The sequence below is a fragment of the Lissotriton vulgaris genome, chromosome 8 (assembly GCF_964263255.1).
Source record: "Lissotriton vulgaris chromosome 8, aLisVul1.2, whole genome shotgun sequence".
In the NCBI taxonomy this organism is placed as follows: domain Eukaryota; kingdom Metazoa; phylum Chordata; class Amphibia; order Caudata; family Salamandridae; genus Lissotriton; species Lissotriton vulgaris.
In genome coordinates, this window is record NC_141696.1 from 1,487,376,548 (window position 1) to 1,487,396,182 (window position 19,635).

At 44.6% G+C, this 19,635-nt stretch overlaps 1 protein-coding gene across 3 annotated transcripts in view; it reads right to left on the minus strand.

Annotated features, from left to right (window-relative positions):
- CD247 (CD247 molecule) overlaps positions 1-19,635 on the minus strand; it is a 234,202-nt gene that overhangs the window by 53,572 nt on the left and 160,995 nt on the right. For all 3 annotated transcript variants that reach the window (XR_015299389.1, XM_086935549.1, XM_086935551.1), the window contains exon 4: positions 3,658-3,738. Coding sequence is in view for 2 of the 3 variants with exons in the window: in XM_086935549.1 (XP_086791675.1) it covers positions 3,658-3,738 (81 nt within the window). In the remaining variant the exon portion in view is untranslated. The remainder of the gene's footprint in view (positions 1-3,657; positions 3,739-19,635) is intronic.

Sequence of the window (19,635 nt, forward strand, 5' to 3'; positions counted from 1 at the left end):
GGGGCAGGGAGGCCATGGTGCTCAAAATGGCTGCCGCTTACGCGCACGAATGGGCTTGGAAAGGGGCAAGATGGCGCCGATAATGTTCACCAAGTTTGTAGTTATTTTCCACAGTACGGACAAAAGGAAGAGGGTGAAATGCGGAGAGAGATAGGAGTAATACAAGGGACAAAGGGTGACGGGAGAGAGGTGGGTGGAGTGACGGTTTCCCTCGTCTTCATTGCTTGATTTTTGTCGTGATAAAATGTCACTCACAGTCGTTGAAATGTCACTCATAATTCCACTGAAATCATGGAAATGTCACACATAGCAATCTGAAACCTTGGCAGCTATGCAGCACTGACTGACTGGAGGCCGAAGCTCATTGCGGCCGCTGCGGGCTCTAGCACAGACAATTTCTTATTTCTAGGGATTGCATTTGCATTGCAATTTGCATGGCATACCAATAAAGTTATAAATAGTGTAACTGAAATCGGTTCGGCGTTCATTCGAAAATCAGTGTCAACTCGTCACCAATCTGTCTGTGTGACGACCGTTGTTGGGCCCCCCTCCCAACCTCGCTCACACTAGTCCACCACAGCCGTTAATCCAGTGGTAGCGCGCGCGAGCGCAACCAATGACGGCCCTGTAAGGACATTTTTGGCCAGCCCTCGCCGCACCGTAGCAGTGTGACGTGTTACGCGCTCACAGCCCCCTACGCTCGCCCCTCGTCGTGTCGAGCCGAACTGGAGTCGGAGTGCGTTGAGACCACCACCATTCTTCTTGCCCAGCCAGCCTGCTGCTTTCTTTTGTCTGTGTGGTGAGCGGCACGCACGCAACTTTAAAATAATTCAAGTGAAGGTGAGCTGTGACTGTGAATTGTGCATGGTGCAGCTTGTGCTCCACCATGCTAGAGCTACATTTCTAATGCTTGTGACAATTGTATCGCTCAACTTAGGCCCAAGCAGGCAAATGGAGCGGCTGGCGATGATTCCAGTGAACAATTCCATTCATCTTGGGATCCAAGCCGGCTGGCCGCTGCCTGTCGTTGGCAAGTACTTATGGGATACATTTTGAAACTCACCTCCTGTCTGGGAGTTTCATTTAAAACACTTAGTTGTACAGATAATAGTATTTAGGGAATATTCTCCATTTCCAGCTAATCTAGTCTCACTTGGACCCACTCTTCGTTCTGTAAACTCTGTTCCCCATTGCCAACTGATTGGAAATGGATGGAAATAGTAGATGATAGAAAACATTCCCTTTAGTAAATTACGCTGCTGCTGTTTTTCCGTGATGCAGTTGAATTGCTGAGCTGCATTCTCCTGGTATTTTCACTCCTGGAATTCAATAGAAACCCCACCACTTTTATATATTAGCAGCTTGCCAGTGGTTGCAATTAACATCCTGTGATTCTGGGCAAATGATTTGATTTCACAGTGCCTATAAAAAACAAAACAACCATTGGCGTACCCAATAGGTCACGTATTTCGCCAGAGCTATTGGCTTTGCCAATGACCGTGTCATGTATGCGCATGTAACTTGCATGATCGAGGTAACTGTTAGCAGCAATCCTATGTGTCTCTCGGAGACTCGGACATCTTTCAAGTGCTCACCGTCCTTTTTCCCCAGCAAAGGAGGGGGCGGCAATCTGAGGGGTAGCCTCGGGCGCCACAAGCTCTAGCTAAGCCCCTGGGTATGGCTCCCCTTGCCAAAGCACTCCCTCTCTCCTTTTTGAGGAAGGATCCAGTATGTAGGCCTTGGAGTCCCAGAGCCCCCTCTGAGAGAGTCCACTGTGTATAGGGAGCCTCCCGCAACTGAGATGGGGAAATGATGTCACTTCCCCTGGGGTCACCGTTTACTGGACTTTGGATGCAGCTTTAACTCGTCTTCCGGTTTGTGTCCCGTCACCCTTCCCTCCCCTGTCCCTCCTCTTCCCATGCTGTGTCTCTCACCCTCCCCTTCCCCTCCTCCATTCTCTGTCTACTTCCCCTGCTCCTACGCTCCTCCCCTTAATGCCTCCCCTTGCCTGCTTTTTCCCTTACGTATATGTCCTTCTTGTTTGTCTCGACCTTACAAGTAACTATGTTGCTATGCTCTAATAACTATGTAACCTTTGTAATGATGTAACCTGCAACTATGGTCTGATACTCGTGTAAAGCGCTCTGATACCTCCAGGTCTAGCCAGCGCTATGTAAAACCTTTAAAATAAAATAAATAAAATATTGATGGAACTCTACATCCAAAATAGCAGCAAGGTTAGGATAGCCGGAGGGTAGCCAAGATCATAGCGTCTGTGTTTTGAAGTTAAGTTTGAGTCATTAACAGCACATCCAGGGAGCAACAGCTGACACAGAGTGAGGAAAATGTGAGCTACGCTACCGGACAGTTTTTAATAGCGCAAACCCAAACCGAATGTATAGGAGCGCTTTACATGAGCACCAGTCATATTACATATTCCATTTTGTTTTTTAGATACGGGGAGGTTAAGAGATTTGTCTAGCATCACAGGTTGGTGGGCCTACGCTGAGACATGAACCTGGATTCCCAGTATCATATGCAGCAGCTCTGGATGTTATGCCACATCATCTCCTCTAACGTTAACAAATGAAAAACGATTGATTGCCTCAGAAGATAAAAAGTATGTATTTCTTTTATATTCCCAATCTGTCTGTCTTCTCAATCTCATTTAATTTAATTTATTTAATTCTTTCACACTGTTCACTCATTCGTTTCGTATCCTAAGATACCGTTTACTCAATCACGCTCATGACTACTACTCACCCGCTCCCTTAGTGCTTCGACTTATCAGTCTTGACTTTACCCTCCCTTTCCGCGACACTGCATGATCCTGCATTTATTCTGGGCTATGATATTTTTGTTTTATTGGTTTATTTTCTCGGAAAATGGTAGAGCGTACCCTCCCTTTTCTGGATACTTCCCAATATTATTGTTGCTCTGCTCTTTGTAAAATTGTACAGCGCTCCGATACCCACAAGGGTCATTTCCGCACTATAAAAAATTATCAAAATAAATACATGCTTTGTATTTCTTCTTTCTCTTTCCACCTCCCTATGTCTCTCTTTCCTGTGTTCTCTCCTCCACTCAATCTCTTCATTGTCTACTTTTATCTTTCCAATTTTCATCCTTTCACTTTTTTTCTGTCTCTGCGCTAAAGTGCGTCTTTGGCTCTCCAATCAAAGCAGCAGGGTTCGCCACTGGGCCTGGTGGGCAGGAAGGAGACATTTAGGGGCCCATTAGGATGGCGGTCGGATTGCATTATGGAATAGGCATGCAGTCTTCACTCTGGGGGCCCCCTGCTGGCCCCCAGAGTGAAGGAGAGGTGGGGGGTGCACACTGGGGGTACCTGTGGTACCCCCCAGCATTTGCAGGATGGAGCGGCAGGCACTGTGTGGTGCTTGCCGCTTGGTGTATGTAAATGTATACATGCATTTTTAGCATTGTGGCGGGCGGTGCTGAGAGCACCGCCCGCCACAATGTTAGAAATGAGGGATGCGCCCACCACTGTGGCGGACGCATCCTGATCCTCACCACAGGACCCCCGCCCTTATGGCGGGCGGTCCCAATCCCCGTGAGGATGGCGGGCGGGCGGGCAAAGTCCGCCCGCCATCCTAATGACCTCCTTAGTGTCATGACACCACCATCAGCCCTCCATACCTGCTTCCGTCCTCCTTTCTCTGCATCACCAGCACTCTTGTTCAAGACGTCATACTCCTCTCTTTGTCCAACTGCTAGTTTCTGAAAGAAGAAGACAGGTATGTGGATGTTTAAGCTCATGAGGTTTGCAGTGGTACACAGAATAACCAAGGTGTCAAAGAGCTACAAAGGCGAAATCATCACAACCAACACACTTAACACCAACCACACAGAAGAATAGGATAATGTGAGGAGAGCAGGCTTCATAAGGAAATGATAAGTGCATTGCCTGACAACAGCCATTATAAAATGTAATCATATTTCAGGAATAGGCACTTTCTAGTGACTGTATGTTTACAAGTATCCAGTGTGCGTTTGAACACTCCCAAATTATGCGGCATTTTCAGTGCTGCAACATATTAGAAGCAGCCCACTCTAGGCATGGGTGCTCGGTTACAGTTGGAAAGAATCTTCTAAGTTAAATTTGATACATTTGAGGAATTCTAATTTGTGCCACCAAAGGCACCTGAATTTTCAGGACCCAATGGAATAAGACGGATACTTACCTGTAAAGCACTATTCCGGATATTGCCCATCCATAGGTGCAAAAACCTCCATTACACCTGGGGTCAAGTAAACCGTGGCGGCTGGCATCTATGGGGATGAGGGAGGCAGGCGAGTGAGCGTGCAAGCACAAATACAAATTAATAAATTAAGTGAGACACCGAGACTCACTCAACGTCTTTCTCTTCTTTCTTCATCTACAGCCCGGCCACCAGGAAACTCCCTTGACCAATCCTGGCACAGTTCTTATACCATAAGAGCAGCATCCTGATTGGAGGGAGCAGCCTCACTTGGCACTCCACACCGCTCTGGAGGCCTCCACTTGCTCTAACCCAGCTATCTTAAGACAGCTGGGTTACAGATGTTTAAAGTGTGCATGTGTGGTTGGCCGTCGCAAGAAGGCAGGCCAATAAAAAATGTGCATAGGTAGCCCATCCTCCTTCCTGCCACTGTCACTCGGCAGTCGCCCTGCCCCCGTCCTGACGCTTTGTTTGGGACGGTGGATGAAAAATAGAATGGCGATGAATTACCATTTTATTTTTCATCTCTGGGGATTTGGGAGTAATTTAAGAGGGTCGACGCTCTTCCGCTCCAACAGAGGAGCCGCCCCTACAGGTAAATGCAAATGACCGCCTCCTATGTCTCCACCCCCAGAGATAATTATGATGCAGGTAATATGGTTGTCCAATGGTCTCACCTGCTTCTCTATAATTTGTCATTTTTATGCCCTTTTTATGCATTCTCGCCTTCGTGTTACCCCGTTTGGCTTGCGTCCTCTTTTTTCCCCATGCTCTAGGTATAGTGGGGCCTATTTATGAACTGTTTTGCGTGGCACCTGCATCACGCAAGTGATGCAAGAGCAACGCAAACCTTCCATGTGATCTATGAAGCCACGCACAGGCTACTTTGAGTGACCCCGAGAAGCACCATAGTTCTGGAGTAAGGCGACGCAACACAAATCACTATGCTGACTCACTATGTTCTAGGAAGGCATTCCACGGGCGTCCCATGGTTTTTGATTCATTCCCAGGTTTACAAAAACTGGTAGAGTTGGGAATGTGCCAAAAACGTGTGCCTTATTTTCTGTTCACATAATTTCCAACTTGTATTGATTTTAACTAAACAGACCCCATTGCTAAAAATTGCCGCTTCATCACGCTGTACTCCGCGCAGCAGAATACGTGCTGACGTGGGGAGAACAGGCTGAGCAGGCGCCATAGTGGAGGTAGGAAGGGTGGCGGTCCAGTAGCTGGACGCCTCCCGCCCTCCCTGACTCCATAAGCAACGCGATAACGCATGCGCGCTGACTAATAGCTAGTCTCATCACCCCTGAGGCGGAAGCCGGGGGCTCTGTATTGTGCTTTTAAAACGTGTGCCTTATTTTCTGTTCACATAATTTCCAACTTGTATTGATTTTAACTAAACAGACCCCATTGCTAAAAATTGCCGCTTCATCATGCTGTACTCCGCGCAGCAGAATACGTGCTGACGTGGGGAGAACAGGCTGAGCAGGCGCCATAGTGGAGGTAGGAAGGGTGGCGGTCCAGTAGCTGGACGCCTCCCACCCTCCTCAAAACTGGATAAAAACAGACGTCTACCCCGTCCCCGCAGCGGGCGGGCGCAGCGGGCGCGCCGGCGGCGCGCCGGAGGCGCGCCAGAGGCAAGCCCGTCTGCGCCCGTCCACGCCAGACCCGCGCTTAGCGCCATACCCCCTGTGCCATTTAATACCGAAAGGATTACCTACACCCCCGACGAAATACGTAAGTGGAATCCAGGACACCTGATGACTTGTACCCAGCACAACCCAGAGGATCTCTTTGATCAAATTGAAATTGGTTGTTGGGACTGCAAATCTCCCGTACCTCTAATTAATAATAAAGTCAACCATCTGACTGATGGCACTGCCAAACATACAATTATAACTATCTCCCTCATTAATGCTCGCTCCTTGGCTCGGCATAGGCAGGATATCGCCGATCTAATTGTTGGATGGATGATACATCCGAGCCCGACTTACAGGTAGCAGTACCATACGGCTTCAAGGTGTACAGGCTGGACAGGCAGGGGGGAAAAAGAGGAGGGGGCTTGGCAATTATTACCCGGGATATTTTCCCGGTCAGAATTTCCCCCGTACCATCGCCAGCATGTGAGGCGTACACTTCGCCATCAATCTGAACCCTTCACACAACCTTAAAGGAGTGCTCATCTATAGACCACCAGGTCCTCGTGTAGAGTTTCTTTCCTCTTTTACTTCCTGGATGGAACCTCTAGCCATTGAGGACTCCTTTATGGCATTGGGAGACTTAAATTTCCATTTAGACAAGACGGAGGAGGCAGAAACTCAATCTCTAATAGCAGAATGTCACACACTGGGTTTAAACCAGCACATAAAGGCACCAACTCATGATGCTGGACATACCTTGGATGCCATCTTTTCCAACATCAATGAGTTGGAGGTATCTAACATACTGCCGCTTACATGGACAGATCACCATGCCATTCTGTGTCATCTTCCGATTAAACGGACCAACCCCTCTAAACAGACCCCTTCTCAGGAAAAATTTAGAGTATGGAAGGACATCGATTACGATACCTTCAGGATGTCCTTGTCTAATACTCGCCCGGATATTCAGCTAGACCCTAATGTAGCAGTAGGTCAGTTTCTCAAGTGGGTAGGCAATGCGGTGGAAACGCATGCTCCACTAAAATCCATCTCGAAAAATAGGAAAGTGCCTTCAGCACCTTGGTACTCAGAGATCCTCAGAAAGCAAAAACAGATCTGTAGGAACCAGGAAAGAATCTGGCGCAAGACTTACGATAACATAAGTAAGGCCAAGTATAAAGACGAACTAACCATTTACAAAAAAATGATTCAGGAGGAAAAAAAGAATTATTTTGAGCAGCAAATTGAAAAATCAAAAAATTCAAGTCGACAATTGTTTGAGGTAGTCAAGACACTGGCAGGGAAAGCGGTAGACTTGAGCCCTCCCCATTCACAGGAATTCTGCAATAATCTAGCAGGTTTCTTCTTCTCAAAAGTAAACGACATATACTCCGAATTTTCTGTAACTTTATCTAATACTAACATGCAACCTAAACAACTAAGAAATAACCCGGACTGCTCATTTTCTAAATTCAGGGAGGTAACGAATGAGGAGATAATAGATCTCATGAGACAGGTAAAAACAGGCTCATCCTTAGATCCTTGCCCCCCTAAAATTCTCACTCCAGTAACCGACGTGGTTAGTGAAGTCATTACCCTAATTTGCAACGCCATGTTCCAATCCGGGATTTTCCCGGACAAGTTAACAAACACACTATTGAAACCCCTCCTGAAAAAGATCGGTCTAGATAAAACAATCCTCAAAAACTATAGACCTATCGCCAGCCTGCCTTTCCTAGCCAAAATAGTGGAGAAAGCTATGAACAGGCAACTAGCTGAATACATCGAACAGAACAACCTCCTGGACGAGTCTCAGTTCGGGTTTCGGAAATTACATGGAACAGAGACTGCTCTTATAAAGGCTGCTGATGACATCAGAACCATCAGGGACCAAGGAGGAACAGCGATACTGGTCCTGCTGGATCTCTCGGCGGCCTTCGACACGGTCAATCATTCCATCCTGATTGACCGTGTCGAAGAAATGGGCATACACTCAAGGGCCAAGGAGCTTCTGGCTTCGTTTCTGTCTAACAGAACACAAGCAGTGACCCTGGGCGCATTTCAATCTACTGAGCTCGCCCTCCCATGTGGCGTTCCGCAAGGCTCATCCCTAAGTCTGACACTTTTTAACATCTATGTGTCGGACTTAGCTAGGGTAATCAAGAACTACCGGATGAGCCTTACCTCATACGCCGACGACACCCAGCTGGTGATCGCAATTAAGAACGATGGCGAGGAAGTAGCCGCCAGGTTCGAGGAAGGCATGGTGGCCATTAAGGAATGGATGGCTGAGAACTGCTTACGTCTCAACTCAGATAAAACTGAGGTAATGATTTTTGGAAAATTATCGCCACAGTGGTCCACCACTTGGTGGCCGACTCCACTTGGAGCCCTCCCAGAACCTGTGCATAAGGTCAGGAATCTAGGAATTATTTTCGATGACAAACTCAATTTCTCTAGCCATGCTAATCAGGTAGCTTCGTCTGCCTTTTACAAGCTTAAGATCATCAGAAAAATCCTGCCCTATCTTCCTGAGAGTACAAGGAAAACAGTGGTGAGCTCCTTAGTACTCTCATCGCTTGATTATTGCAACGGATTATTTGTAAATGCACAGGCACGGGTGGTGGCCAAACTGCAGCTCATTCAAAATGCTGCCGCAAGGCTACTATCCGGCATTCCCAAATTTCAGTCCACCAAGCTAGCAATCAGGAACTACCACTGGTTAACGGTGAGAAATCGCATCAGATTCAAGACCTTGTGCCTCACCTTTAAAGCTCTCAATGGTCAGGGCCCAGCGTTTCTCAAACAGAAACTTTTCCACTATCTACCGAAAAGATCTCTACGATCTGAACAGAGGCATCTACTGGTGGTGCCGCGTACCAGGACGGTGACATGGGGCGACAGATGCTTCACCAACTCTGCAGCCAGACTTTGGAACACTCTTCCAAAGGAAATAAAATCTGCACCCTCGCTACTCCAATTTAGGAAATTGGTAAAAACCTGGTTATTTGACCAATAACTGCTCAGGACAACACTTCCTAAGGTAGACATATGCTCAATCAGAGATCGTTAGCTGAGTCATAGCGCCAAGACACCCACGGGTATATGCTGCGCTTTATAAATTTTTAAAATAAATAAATAAAAAGATACGCCTTCTCAGGTGAGAAGAAATACTTTTATTTCTCCTTCTTACTTCCTCTTTCCATGTGTGTTGCATTTTGTAGCACACATAGAAAGAGGAATATGTCTCAGGGGATTGTTTTTGCACAGGAAGGTGTCCCTTCCTGCCCACAAATAATCCTGCATGCAATGTAGGCACCCTTGCACCATGGTGTTCTCTAGTATCACCCTGAAGAATGCCCAGGACCTATACAGGCCAATAGAGCAGGGCAGAAACATGTTGGCGCTTTTAGATTAGGGTCATAGAGCCACAACATCCTGTTTGCCCCTTCCCATAGTTTCAGTCATTCACATTCACCCCACTAATAAAAGGATACCTTGGGGTGAACAAGGGATTTTTATTATATTTGAACCCCCCCCCAAAAATAAAGACTTCTCTAAAGAGCTCCCTGGAACAGGGTTGAGTCTACCCTGGCCTTTAGGAGTCAGGGTGAACCTGATGATAAAGCATGCCACTACTAGAGTAGGTGAGGGTTATACATAAAAAGAGGCTTTCTCCTCTTCCCACCTCAAAGTGTGGTCTAGTATAGATTTTTCTCTTTCCTCAATCATTGCTATTTTTAAAGGAGGATACTAAGTTAAGATTTTTTCAGCAGGAGTACGCATCCCCTTTCCTTTCAGTTTTGCAAGGATCTCTCTACCCTTTTGGGGTTCTGGAGTCCCCAGTGTGATTGTTAGGGAGAGGGGGCCAAAACACCACCTCCCCAAGCTGATTTTGGCCCTTGGGACCACATTCTCTGGAACCATTTATTTAAATAAAGGGTAGAGGGACTGTCTGTCCCCCTCTCCCAACCCATCCCCACGGCCACTCTTTTAAATAAAGGGACACATGTGCCCCCCCTCCCAGGGCCCAGCATGATTTTTAGGAGGAAGGGGCACACTCCCCGTGGACCCCATTTTTAGGGGAAGGGGTGCCCAGGCCGATTTTGGCCCTGGGGACCCCATCTCTCATAACCCATCACTGTAAAAGCTGGGTGCCCTGGTGCCCACCCAGGGCACCCACCACAGTCTTGTTAGGGTCTTGGGGGGAGCCCTAAGGCTCCATCCGGCTCCCAACATACAGCGTGAGCCAGCATTGCTCCCACCCCAGGAAGCAGCTCCTAATGCTGCTCCCTCCCGGTGGGAGCAATATTTAGGACCTTTTTCCCTGCCCACTTCATTGCAGGCAGGGAAACAGATCAAATGTCTGCTCTCAGTGGGTGGGAGCATTTTCAGCGCACTTTGCGTTTGCTCCTGCTTGCCAGAAAATTCAAAAATGCTCCTGCCAACCGGGAACAAACACAGGCTTCCCTGCCTGGGAAATAGCTATGTCCCAGGGGTGGGCTCCCCGGGACACAGCTTGCGAGCCAACCCCTGGGGTGGGCTTCCTTGGGCCTTATGAGGCTCAGGGAGAGGGGCTTTGTGGACCCCCTCCCCATTTTGTAAAATTTCGGTTCCAGGTGTGTGCTCCCTGGGGCTTTTTGTGGCTTGGGGAGGGAGCCAGGTGGCCCCCCTACCCATATAAAGTAATTTCAGCCCCGGGAAAGGTGGCTGGGCGGCCCTCCTCCCCATATAATCTAAAGTACACACACACACACACGTCTAAAACAAAGCTAGAAATTCTGGATAGTTTCTAGTTTTAGGTGGAGACCTGCTCCTAATTCTGGAACAAATCTCCATCTTCAGTGACACTCTTAATCTGCCCACCTCAAAAGTCTCTTTTTATAGCAGAGTTTTTAACCTAGGACCAGCGCAGTGCTATCCACGCTGTGCTAGAAAAGCAGCAAAGCCTTTTATCATATTTGCCACAAACTCTTTAAGCACAGGATTGGCTAGTGCTAAACATGCTGAGTTGAAAACAGACATAAGTCTTGAATCATTCGAGGCACAGTAGTACAGTTTGTGGGGTGTATTATTCGTTCATGCACAAAAAAATCATCTTGCCAGTAATGCAGGCACCTTTGCACCATGGAGCAAGGGTTCCTTCATTGGCGCTAGGCAGCATAAAGTGCACCAGCGCAGCGAGAGAGCTCAGGCGAGCCATATCTTAGCGGATATTGCACTTTTTCTCTCTCTCTCTCTCTCTCTCTCTCTCTCTCCCTCTCTCTCTCATTCATGCAGCGCAACAACTTGCCTTGCTGAACTGCGTTGTGTGAATTCCTAATAAATCTGCCTCCTGGTGTCTCACCTGGTGTTTCTGCTCACAAAATACAGTCAGAACTGGGCATAAATATAAAGGTAAGGGCCTGGTATCTCTGGGTCCTGCATGTTATTCCCCATTTATGTCACCCCAACTCTGATTTGCATGGTCTGGGGGTAATTCTAGCCCCAGGAGTCCTGTGAGCCTGTAGTGGCCGCTCAGAATCAGTACTTACAAACTCCAAAGAGGGTGTAATACGAGCGAATAAACAAGTTTTTCTCAACGTGGAGGAAAGGACAATTTGGACAATTTGGACAAACACTAACTCTAACTCGGAAAACCTCACTCAAAAGTCCATTGGCGGCTTTGGCGGCTTTGGCGGCTTTGGCGGTTTTGGCGGTTTTGGCGGCATATTCTGCAATAAAGGTCACTGCGGCAGAGAGAATAAAACTCAGGTAAAAAAGTCAGTAAACATTTGCTGGATGAGTAAAGAAATAAACAAAAGCCTCTGTCCCCTTGCTGCGGAAAAAAAAAGGAGGTTACATTTCCGCTGGTGCAGCTGAACATGCAGAATTAAAACCAGATAGTCAAGAAAACACGGATTTACCAATTAAAACCGTTGGAAATACCGCTGGAAATACCCATAAATATCACGCTGTCTTAACACGAGGAGAAAGTGAAAGCAAAAAAAGCAAAAAGGAGGAAACTCCTTCTAATACTAACTACTTCACAAGATCCAGAGCAAGAAAGGGAGCAGGAAAGCTCTCAGGAACCATCCCTCCTGTGCAAGAAGGTCTAGAAGAGGGAGTAAGGAAATCAGCATACTGTCTTAGGAATCAAAACTTAAGTAACCAGAGCCTACAATATACAATAAAGAGAAAGTGCATGACCCCCAAGAGCACTAAAAAATCTGTGAAAATCCCCTCACGATTAGAGGAACTAACGGAGACCATAAAAAGTAGAGGATCAAAGAAATCCAAAGATAAGATAATAAAGATTACTCCTTCATTGAGGTCATATTTTAAAATACAACAAGTGGTGCAAGTGAGAGGTGGAAACCACGCTCGGGACAGTAGTACGACCAACTCAATGAATATAACGAGTGCAAAAAATATAACTGACATATCTCCTGTACAGTTTTCAAGCACAACAATAGGCACTCAGAGCACTAATCACTCTCCTTTAAAAGAAATAGAAGAATCTGCAGAAGGAAATTTGCAGTTAGCAGCTCCTCCAGATCCTTTTACAAAGATGACCTCTTCAACGGAAGACACACTGTTACTAACTCAGTCTTCACAGCCAGTTTCATTAGGTCAACCAAGTACGAGCACTTTACCACATACTGAAATCGTACATGACATAGAACTCCAAGATTTTCAAGAGACCTATGAAGAGGAGCAAGAAACCGTAGACAAAGGCGAGACAGGAAATTTTTTAGAGCTATGTCTGGATAAAATGATGGAAAAAATAATGGGGGAAATGAGAGAAAAATTTGCAATTTCCGAGACAAATCAGAACAAAATACAAGAGGCGGTAGAAAGTCTAGATCAAAAAATAAATGACTTAGGGGTCAGAGTTGCAGCAGTTGAGAGTGAGTTGGGCTCCCTAAGCAAAAGAGTGGACAGCGCTCAAAGAGAGATAAGACTTTTAAAGGACAACGATAAAATAGTCAAGGAGAAACTTGAATCTTTGGAAAACCAGGGAAGAAGAAATAATATTTGCATTTTGAACGTCCCTGAAAGCTCAGAAGGAACGGATATCAAGGCTTATGTAATATCTCTACTAGAAGACTTTCTTCCATGGACAAAAGATTGTGATTTAGCGGAAGACATCCAAAGAGTCCATAGAGACCCTTTTAGGAAGAGCAAAGAGAAGAAAACTCCAAGGAAAATCCTGGTAAATTTCAGAACATATACCCTAAAAGAGAAAATATTGAGTGAAGGTCTGAAAACTGGGAGTTTCAAAAAAATGAACTGGTCATTCCGCATCAGATCATATATTTGTAAGATTACGCAGGACCGGCAATGGGAATTGGGGCAATATATGCAGGAGCTAAAATCACTTGGAGCAAACGTACAGCTAAAATTCCCCGCCTCCCTCAGAATAATGTGGCGAAACAAAATGCACAACCTAAGGGACCCGAAGGAGGTAGAAAATCTCATTCAGTTAATAAAAGACCAAATCGAAATTGACAAACTGAATAAGGAATAAACTTTCAAAAACAAGAATTATATGGAAAAACTTGTCACACTTGATATAGTATAAATAAGAATGAACTAAAAATAGAAAACAGACAATGGAACACATTTGGGGAAATGCAAATCTTTCTCAAACTCAAAAGAAGAAACTACCTGGAGAAAACGGAGCACGAAAACCGGGTGAAATACACCTGAAAAAAGAAAAAAGGAGGCTTCCCCTGGGAGGGAAACCAAAGGAATTCACAAAAATGCAACACTGTAAATACACATGGGTGGGGAGCAAAGTAGGGAAAAAACAAAAAAAAAATCCTCAAAATTGGAATATAAAAAGATTGGCAAGGGGGTTAAATGCTGCCTCAAAGGTAAAAACATCTTAAAATGGCAAAAGAGAAATCAATAAAAATCATAACATGGAATGTTAATGGGCTTAGAACTCCGTCACGAAGAAGAAGAATTATGGAATATCTCAAAGAAATAGGAAGTGAAATTATTATCGTACAAGAATCTCATTTAACAAATGCAGAATGGTCTCATTTAGCAAAAAACCTAAACTGGATTGGAGCAAGTATACACACAACGCAAGAGTGTAACACAAAGGGAGTAGCAATTATCATAAAGAAATCCCTCAACGCCAAAATAGAACTGGATAAAGCGGATAGCAAAGGTAGATGGATAATCGCCAAAGTCAGAATTGAAGAATGTATTCTTACTATTGTGGGATACTATGGCCCCAATAGGGACGACGCTGAGCCACTTAAAAAGCTTTATTCTGAACTCCTCACATACCCAGCTCCAATCATAATGGGAGGGGATTTCAATCTCATTGGAGACCCTAAAAATGATAGATCCCCACCAACAAAACAATGGAACCTACCGAAGATGAGGGAGTGGTTAGGAATCTATAAAAAAGATTTAATGCTAGAAGATATGTGGAAACTAAAAGGAGTAAAAAACTACCCATTTACCTTACACAACAAAAAATTAGGACACAAATCAAGAATAGATTTCTTTTTAATAAATAAAAATTTGCGGGATAAAGTTAAAAGCATCGAACACTTACCCGCACATCTATCGGACCATTCTGCCGTCCAGTTAAACATAACACTTCCACAACTACAAACGCCTAGTAGGTGGACCGTTGATCGTACAGTTCTCAGGGATGAGCGATGCGTGGAGGAACTCATAACAACCACCCGACAATATTTTGAGGATAATGCAACAGGTACAACAAAAAGTATGACATGGGACGCTTATAAAGCGGTAATAAGAGGAAAACTGCTTAACCTGGGTGCCTATAAACACAAAACAAAAAAACAGGACATCATGAAAATGGAAACAGAAATCAAAGAAGCTGAATTACACTTAGAATGTGATGTCCCGGATGAACAAAAGGGAAAATTGGAAGAAAAACTTCGTAACTCCAAAGAAGACCTGACAATTTATCTAGAGAACATAATCAAAGAGAAATGGGAGAGCAGTAAATTAGCAAACCATGAATATGGTGAAGGATGTGGAAAATTCCTAGCTTGGAAAACGAAAACAGATCAATCCAGAAACAATATTTTAAACATATATAATCAGGATCAATCAACCGTCTCTTCAGATGATGTCGCAATAAGAAAGGAATTCTTCAATTTCTTCACTTCAATATATAAGGAGGACACAAATCCAACAGAAGAAGAAATTGAAAATTACCTTGAAAAGATCCAACTCCCGCATTTGACGGAGGAAGAAGCGGAGTTTATGAATTCTGAAATAACAGTAGAAGAAGTAAGGAGCGCCATAAGTCAACTAAAGAAAGGAAAAGCGGCAGGTCCAGACGCATTGCCCAACTAATTTTATACCGCGCTGAAAGAAACACTAATCGAACCTCTAACTGAAACGATGAACAAGACATATTTGGAACATGAAATGATCCCAGACACATGGAACGATGCCACGATAAGCATACTGCTTAAACCAGGAAAAAATCCAAAGAACTGCGCATCATATAGACCAATATCGCTCCTAAATAGCGATTATAAGATCTTCATGAACATAATAGCGAAAAGAGTATCTAAGGTTATGCCTAAATTAATCGATAAGGACCAAAAGGGTTTTATAAAAGGCAGACAGATACAAGAAATTACGCATGAACTAATAGCAACAATCGACATAGCGGTACTGGAAAATCTTCCTCTTACACTTATTACATATGATGCCGCCAAAGCTTTCGATCGTGTTAATTGGGCTTTTCTAATCAAAAGCATAGAGAAAAGCAAGTTTGGTTTCAACTTCATCCACATGGTTAGCGAAATTTATTCGAACCCAAGAGCAAAGGTAGCTGTCAACGGCAACCTTACTGATAATATTGAGATCGAAAGAGGCACACGTCAGGGATGTCCTTTATCTCCATTACTTTTTAATTTATATATTGAACCCTTGGCATGCTCTATTAGAAATAACACCAATATCACACCTTTCAGATACCTACAATGGACAAGGAAAGTAGCGCTCTACGCAGATGACCTAATGGTGTTCACGGATAATTACAATTTCTCTAAAATGGCAATTGATGAAGAAATGAATAAATTCGGTAAAGTTTCAGGATATCTGATAAATACTGATAAAACGGAGATAATGAGCTGGAACTCACAATTAACTTCACCGCTTTTGAAGGATAAAATAAAATATTTAGGAATTACCATAACACAAGATCTTGGAAAATTAACGGAAATAAACCTCAACCTAATTATGAATGAAACGAGAAGGCTCTTCAAAATCTGGTCAGGTCCACCATTAACCTTTTATGGTAAATCAAATATAATTAAAATGTCAATTATTCCAAAATTCACCTATCTTTTCAATAACATTCCATTAGAATTCGAGAAGGAAGCCCTAAAAAAAATACAAGGAGAAATATCTAGCTTTATTTGGTCATTAAAGAGTGCAAGAATTTCATGGAATAAACTCAGGAGAAAGAAGGAACAAGGGGGCATAGCAAGTCCAGATTTATATGAATATTACAGATCCTTCTAATTCAAAAACGCTAGAGTCTTACTGAAAGCACATCAAGCATATCCAATATACTTGCAATACCTGACAAATGGCGAAGATTATTTCCTCTTCAAGTTTGGCCACCCGAAATTTTTCAAAAAAGTCAAACTAAAAGTTCTGAAGAATGCCGTCAAGATCTGGAATCAAATAAGATCCGTCACACAGATTCCATATTATAGTAATATGGCTCCAATATGGGACTCCCCAGGCACCCCTGACTGTTTAAAAGACTCTCTATCAAAACCACTTAGGCAGCATGGCATTGAAAAATGGGGACAACTTTTATCTGGAAACTCCCTGATATCATGGGATCATTTGCAAATAATTACAGACCGCAAAATTTCAAAATTTAAATATTATCAACTGAGCAGTTGGGTAAGCACCATTCCAAAGGGAGCCTCAGATCCGGAAAACCTAGAACCAGAAATGGTGGGTGAAACGGTATTAAAGAAGGAAGTATCAAAATGATATTGGGCATTAATTGAAACAGAAAAAGAAGAATTAACAACTGCTGAAAAAATATGGAAGAAAGACTTACAAAATGAAGTTTCAGACCTTTGTCAATTCTGGAAAAAATCAGTAGAAAAATGTTGGTTATGTGTAAAGGCCGCCCCACTAAAGAGGAATCACCTTTTCTCTATACACAGAGCGTACTGGACCCCGAAAAAGTTATCAAAGTTCAAAGGAACTTCAGTAAAATCATGCAGCAAATGCGGAGAGGAAAAAGCGGATGATATACATATGTTCTGTGGGTGCCCCTCGCTCACACAATATTGGCAAGAAATTGGTAAGACTCTAACCGCAATACTGGCAACTCCAATAACTGTGAGTATTATTTTAATTATTTTTGGGATATATTGCACTACTCAACTGAACCAGATAAAGTTAGACAATCACCAAGAAAACTTATTATTTGTCATGATCTTGTTAGCTCGCAGAGAGATTTGTATTAATTGGACAAAACCGGTTCCCCCAACACATGAAAGCTGGTTAAACACGGTAATAAGAATTAGTAGTCTAGATAGAAAAGGGAAACAAACCAAAAAAATGAAATACTGGGAGATCCTGGAAAATTATATTGAATCTAGACAATAATCAATAATCTCTCCTTGCCAGAGGCCCCTTTGCCGGTTTCCCTTTTTCTTTTCTTTTCTCTTTTTTCTTTTTTTTTTTTTTCTGATTCCAATGATTAAGCGGACAATAATTCCTGGCATGACTTGAAGTCTGTCAAACATCCAAAGGGTCACATAACTCCTGAAACGGTGGAATTATTGAGTAAGATGGAGGTGTGCAGAGGAGAAATGATCAGATCAAGAACGAGGCCTACCCCTTGTACCTCCCGATAGACGATCAGGGGCAGTTTTGTGAAACACCTTGTTCAGATGTGTATGTTCCCCCAAACGCCTTTCTTTTCTTTTTACTTAACCCGCAAAATGAGGATACGGAAAATTAAATAAAAAAAAAAATCATCTTGCCAGTAATGCAGGCACCTTTGCACCATGGAGCAAGGGTTCCTTCATTGGCGCTAGGCAGCATAAAGTGCACCAGCGCAGCAAGAGAGCTCAGGATATTGCACTTTTTCTCTCTCTCTCTCTCTCTCTCTCTCTCTCTCTCTCTCTCTCATTCATGCAGCGCAACAACTTGCCTTGCTGAACTGCGTTGTGTGAATTCCTAATAAATCTGCCTCCTGGTGTCTCACCTGGTGTTTCTGCTCACAAAATACAGTCAGAACTGGGCATAATTATAAAGGTAAGGGCCTGGTATCTCTGGGTCCTGCATGTTATTCCCCATTTATGTCACCCCAACTCTGATTTGCATGGTCTGGGGGTAATTCTAGCCCCAGGAGTCCTGTGAGCCTGTAGTGGCCGCTCAGAATCAGTACTTAGGTTTCCCTGTTCCCCTGCTTACCTCCGCACCTTAGACGGTACTTTGCCTACAGGTCTTTCTTTGCACTCATACTATGAGAACACTTGATATATAGATATTTCGACGTGGCGGCCCCCACAAAATTCCAATGGGGGGCAAGAGTAGGGGGGACGTGACAAGGGAAATAATTATCATGTTTTAAAAACATACCTGCTCCGGCGCTGCCAGCTACCTTGATGTTCCTCTTCTCTCCACCACACGCTCCCCACCCAATCCCGGCGCTTCTCTCAATAGCATGAGAGCAGCACCAGGATTGGTTTTAGCGGCTTGGTTTGCCGCTCAGACAGTGCCTGGGAACCTGTGCTGTTTCTCCAACCCAGCTGGGTTGGGGAAACCTAAGTGCGCATGACAGCCTGGCCGGGCCAAGACAGCTGATAAAATCGCCATGCGCACTTACAGCGTGCACTACTCCCCTGCGGGCTGTGACGAAAGCCCCGTGCCCGCCCAGATGTGCCAGGCTCCAGAGGGAAACGGGAAAAATAAAATGATAATAAAACCAATTTATTATCATTTTATTTTTCCCGTTATTCTCAGCTGGCTCTCAGCGACGTGCCTCGGCTGTATTTAGACACATGTCTAGAAGGGTACTGATACCACCACAGGCTCTGATTGAGAGCGCGCCGGAGTGGTATCGCCTTTTCCAGAGCGGTACCCCAGTGGATATATCACTCTGGCTCTTCTAAGTCGCCCAGTGTCTCCTGTTTTGGAATTACTGGTTCTGCAAACTCCAGACCTGTAAATAAATGTAAATCCGTATTTTAAAAGCGCAAACTACTCACCCTTACGGGTCTCAAGGCGCTGGGGGCAGTTGTGGAAATTAAGTGAGCTATTGCCCAGAGTCACATTGTGCTGAGCTGCTGCCGGGGATCGAAGCGTGAACCCTGTGCTCCGAAGGCAGCCGCCCTGGCCGCCGCACCACACCGCTCCTGATACTTCTGGCTCCCACTTTAGAGCGGAACTGCAGGTAGCTGCTGCACCTGGCCCCGCCCCCAGTCGACCCCAGCATTGGGCAGCAGCGAATGCTCACTCTTCACCTACAGTAGCATACCTCACCCCACACAACCTGCAGAAACAGCCTCCTGAAAGCCCCCCATGTTACAGATTATTGATAAAGTGACCCCAACCAATTTTCGCACACGTGCATTCCTCATCTTGCCACACTCACTACATCTTGCAACAATTAAACATCAACACACCAGTGCTTTACACTACAGCATAAAAAGCCCAACTTAATGGCTTTGTTAGTAAGAGAAGAGGCTGTCATAATACAGCGCCCCCTGTCGACAGAACATATTCTCCATCCTAATCTCTCT